The 4,824-nt window shown below is 44.3% G+C and overlaps 1 protein-coding gene across 1 annotated transcript; it reads left to right on the top strand.

Moving 5' to 3' along the window:
* The first annotated feature begins 232 nt into the window (after window positions 1–232).
* LOC144769956 (uncharacterized) lies at window positions 233–4,569 on the top strand. The gene is made up of 2 exons (XM_078654154.1): window positions 233–509; window positions 3,815–4,569. The coding sequence occupies exons 1-2, from the start codon at window positions 233–235 to the stop codon at window positions 4,333–4,335; spliced, it is 798 nt and encodes a 265-aa protein (XP_078510280.1). The 3' UTR covers window positions 4,336–4,569.
* Window positions 4,570–4,824: the final 255 nt, after the last annotated feature.

Genomic DNA, 4,824 nt, shown 5'->3' with positions numbered 1-4,824 from the left:
CTTCGAAGAAACAATTTTGGCCCGGGTCTGTCAGCGTACACAAGGCTCCTGTACATGCGCCTTACCTCTCGGGTCCGGATGGGCAACTACATATCCCCGGAGTTCACAGTGGAGAGGGGAACCAGGCAGGGGTGCCCACTGTCACCCCTCCCTATTCGCCCTAGCGGTCGAACTACTGGCAATCCGCTTGCGACAGGAGGGAGCTGACTGGGGAATTCCCTTAGCAGGTACAATGCACTGTTTGTCCTTGTATGCGGACGACCTCTTAATATATGTCCGGGATGCCACCAAAGACCTGATGGCCATCTGGAGAACACTAGAAGACTTCGCGGACAACTCGGGCCTCAAGGTGAACTGGGAGAAATCCTCGCTCTACCCGCTGAGCCCCCACATGGCCCCATTCGAAGCCCGGATTGGTGCCCAGTCTCTCATGTGGAACGCAGAGGCCCTCCGGTATCTGGGAGTACGACTGTACCACACCCCGGAAGTTCTGTATGAGGGGAACCATCGTAAAACCCGGGCAGGTCTCAGGTCGGCAGTAGGATTATGGAAAACGTTACCGCTGGCACCCATAGGCCGAGTGGCACTAGCAAAAATGATAATGGTACCCAGACTATTGCACCATTTCACTAACCTTCCAGTGGTTCCACCGAGACCATTCTTTAAAGAGCTAGACAGTCTCCTCACGGAGCTTATATGGGGAGGTGGGCGGCGACGGGTCGCGTTGTCAACACTATACCTACCTACGCCAGAGGGGGGCTTGGGAGCGCCGGCATTTGAAGCATACTTCTTAGCGGCACAGCTCCAATGGCTATCGTATTGGACAGCGGGGCACCACATGGGGGAAACTATCACTATGGAGGGTCCCATGCCACAACCAGCAATCCATAGAATGCTGCTGCTGGGTACTAAACCCATACGCGCGCGGCCATTACAGATGTCCATAGCCCGCACTTGTATGATGAGAATACACCGTATGTCTAAAACATGGCCACCTTACTCACCCTTGCTACCGCTGGTGGGTTTTCCACGAGGGGACACGTACTACACAGCGGGTGGCGGGGGGGGCAACCTTGACAATGCTACAGTTAACGGGAATAATAGAAACTCTGAATAGCATCATTTCCATCTTCTCTTTAGCCAAATCCTACCAGTTCAGCAACGGTAAAGTTGAGACTCTTATGCTCAAACTTCCGTTTCTTACAAATGTATAAGTCTAAATAAAGTTCTAATTTCTTTCATCTTACCATCTCATCTTTCAGTTGGGCATCCTGTCTACCCTGCAACTCATATCATTACCAAGATAAATGTATCCTACTCATTGTTAGGCAACAGAGTGGCTCTCATGTCTCTCATGTCAGACAACATATTGCTTTACTATAATGATATGAGATGAAGGGTAGACAGGATGCCCAACTAAAAGATGAGATGGTAAGATGAAAGTAATTAGACATTTATTTAGACTTATACATTTTTAAGAAGAGCATAAGAGTCTAAACTTCACCGTTGCTGAACTGGTAGGATTACACCAGGTTACAGAGGTAGAATCATTCTTCGAAGAGGGACAGTTGAAGACATACGAACAGATGATGGAGCAGTATGATCTCCCACCCGGGCAATTTCTAATACACAAACAGATACTAGATAGCAGCCGTAGGTACTGGAATCCTAACACAGGGGAACCCCCAACACACCCAGTGACTCACACGATATTGCACATGGGAATGGGGCGTCATTTGGTCACTTGGCTTTACAAGGCAGTGCGTGCACTGATCCTCCCATCCCTTCAGCCTTTGCATCAAAAGTGGGAAATGGACATAGGCAGGGTAGTCCATGACAAAGAATGGAACACAGCTCTTGAATACCCCCAGAAAGTGTCCAGAAATGCACGATTCCAAAACATACAATTTAATATCCTCCATAGAGCCTATCTCACACCGCACCGCCTGCACCAATTCTTCCCAGATACACACTTTGCATGCCCCCGTTGTCAAGCCTCAGCAGCTGACTTCAAACACAATGGTTTTTGGGACAAGGTCCATCGGACACTCACGGCAGTCACCAACATGACGACTATGTCCACATGGGAGGCATGTGCGCTCAGGATTTTCCGCAGGTGGAAAACCGAGAAAGTACAATATCGATTCATGTCCCTAGCCATCCTCTTGGCAAAAAGGGGAATAGCCATGCACTGGAGGGCCCCTACGGGGCCTCCAGAAGCAGCCTGGATAGGCGCCATGAATAAATGGGGAAAAGCTGCGGAAGAGACACTCCGGGAGGAAGAATTAAAGGGTCTCCGCAAACACCCTATCTTCTTAGAGTGGGCACAATTAATGCACGAATTCACACAGGCAACAAACCCACCGGAGCCACCTGCGGCCTCACAGTCCCAGACCCGACCGACCGCTCCAGCCCCCTGCACCTCAGACATGCCACAACAAAGTCAGCCGATCACCGCACAGACTTGAGCCTTCGGCCCCCGCCGCCCCACGAACGCTACCGGTCCCCCACACATCACAGAAGTACGAAGCCAGGGATAAGTGAAATCCCACCAAAGCACAGTTTGAAAACTTCCGCTCCCCCTTAGTTCCTCCCTCCCAATGGTTTGCTCCAACGGTTGGAAAAGTTAGCAAGTTCAAACTGGAAGGGGTGCCCCCCCACCAGAGATTTATTGGGAATGCATACAGACAAGGTTGACATGGCAACACTCAAGGAAACACATCACGACAGCCCCGTCAGTTACACCCAGGACGACAGATCACACCTAGAAATGACGCATGGCCGCTATTGTGCTAAGAGTGATGGGTCACTTACCTGAGACAGGCCTTCACTATCATAAGGTGTATGACGCTGATGTTGCAGGAATATGACGTATGTAATAATGGACCAAACTTTTTCAGCACGGTCGAACAACACAATGCTCATGTATGAGAATGAATACCTGGTTTTTATTGGTATTGTGTCTTCACAGCATTGCACTAATGTACCGAACTATAACTGTCATGATGAATGCAAACAAAAAAAAACCCAATAAACAAATTTAAACAAAAAAAACTTGTTTACTGTTCTATCAGTGTTTGTTGTCTTCACGTTTAAGATTTTCAGCTACATTGAAACTATTTTTACAACTTCTGTACTGTAATATCAGTGTTTGAGATGCTTAGGAAAAAAATTAAGATACATTGAAAATATTTTTACAACCTCTTTACTATAATATCAGCGTTTGTAGTGCTTACTATAAAATGTATTTAATATTTATTTTGAAAATGAATGACCAAACTTTGTACTTGTGGAATAATATTCACTATTTTGTGATACATTAAAAGTATTTAAAAACTGTAATATCAGTATTAGATGTGATCAGAAAAAAAAGTAATATACATTGAAAATATTTTTACAACTTATTTACTGTAATATCGTAGTTTGTGGTCCTTACTATAAAATGTATTTAATATTTATTTTGGAAATGAAGGAACAAAGTTTGTACTTGTGGACATTAATTTGAAAACATTCAATAAATATTTTCAATCAATAAATACGGTATCACGATTCATTGTTTCAAGTGCTTTATTGAAAATATGCAGAAAAATGGTCCCTTAAATTGTCATAACACACACAACCAGACAAGATTGGACAGTGAAACAGAAGTGTATTACAGAAAGGTAGCAAACATGTCATTTGATTATTGGGTATTAGGATGGCATACAGAGATCACATAAAAAGTGGTTTCCCAGCCTTCTTACTTTTTCTCTTGAAAGGTTGGTAAGGTGTTTCCAAGAGCATTTGAAAGCAGAAAGTAGAAGATGAAGAACAGAGGTAGAGTCTGAGGAAGAGGATGACGATGACGCTAAGGTTACAGGGAAGAGAGCAGCTGCAGCGCTACCATCAAAACTTCCAGAGAAAAAAGCAAAGTTGGTTCTTTCATCATCTGAAACAGATGACGATGATGATTATGAAGAAGATGATGAGGATGATGATGAGGACGACGACGAAGATGAAGAAGAGTCTCCAGTGAAAAAACCCACCCCAGTTTCCAAAGCCCAACAATCGAGCCAGAATGGTAAAGTTTCAAAATTGTCCACACCAGCTTCCAAACAAAAGACACCAGATAAGAATTCACAGGAAAAGAAACCTCAGACACCAAAAACTCCAAAGGCACCTCTTGGTATGGAGGAAATGAAGGCAAAAATGCTTGCAAGTGCAAAAAAGGGTGTTGCACTTCCAAAACTGGAAAACAAGTTTCAGAACTTTGTGAAGAGCTGTTACAGGACAGAAGATCCTAAAATTATTGAAGAGCTGTGGAAATGGAGACAGTCGCTGAAAGAAGATAAATAACTTGTTTTTAGCTGGTGCTTTTTTGTTTGTTTTTGTCAGTCTTTTATAAATGCTGATGGGTTCTTGCCATCTGATTATGTACGTCAGTAACCTGTGCCAAGAATTGCGAATTCCAGTTCAGCTTCTAAAGAAACGGTCCATCCCTTTGCACATTCTGGAATGCTATTGCTCGGAACAATTGGTGGTCAGATTGGTCGTGTGACGAATGTGAAAGTTGAAATAAAACCATATTTTAATAAATTTTTTTTAGAAAAAAGAAGAACAGAGGTAGGACGTTATATCTCAAAGTGAAAAAATAAATAAAAAGAGTGGACCAAAGTCTGCATGTACAATGGCCAGTGGCTCCGTTTTGAGCGCTGGTACACCCAAAATGGTTTATAATGTGCAATATCTGCTAGCGTTACCACCACGCACCGAGTGTGCAAGGCCACATAAATTGATGGATTGTATGGGCTTGTAGTGTAAGAAGAATACACTGGAGAAGGACCA

The sequence above is a fragment of the Lissotriton helveticus genome, chromosome 7 (genome assembly GCF_964261635.1).
Source record: "Lissotriton helveticus chromosome 7, aLisHel1.1, whole genome shotgun sequence".
NCBI classification, from domain to species: Eukaryota; Metazoa; Chordata; class Amphibia; order Caudata; family Salamandridae; genus Lissotriton; species Lissotriton helveticus.
This window is presented reverse-complemented; position numbering and strand designations above follow the sequence as displayed.

Excerpts from the sequence above, each read along its gene's own strand:
- LOC144769956 (XM_078654154.1), top strand. The coding sequence starts at position 233 with ATGCACTGTTTGTCCTTGTATGCGGACGACCTCTTAATATATGTCCGG. Across the intron at positions 510-3,814 it reads TCTGTATGAGGGGAACCATC|AGGTAGAGTCTGAGGAAGAG; the intron begins GTAAAACCCGGG and ends GATGAAGAACAG.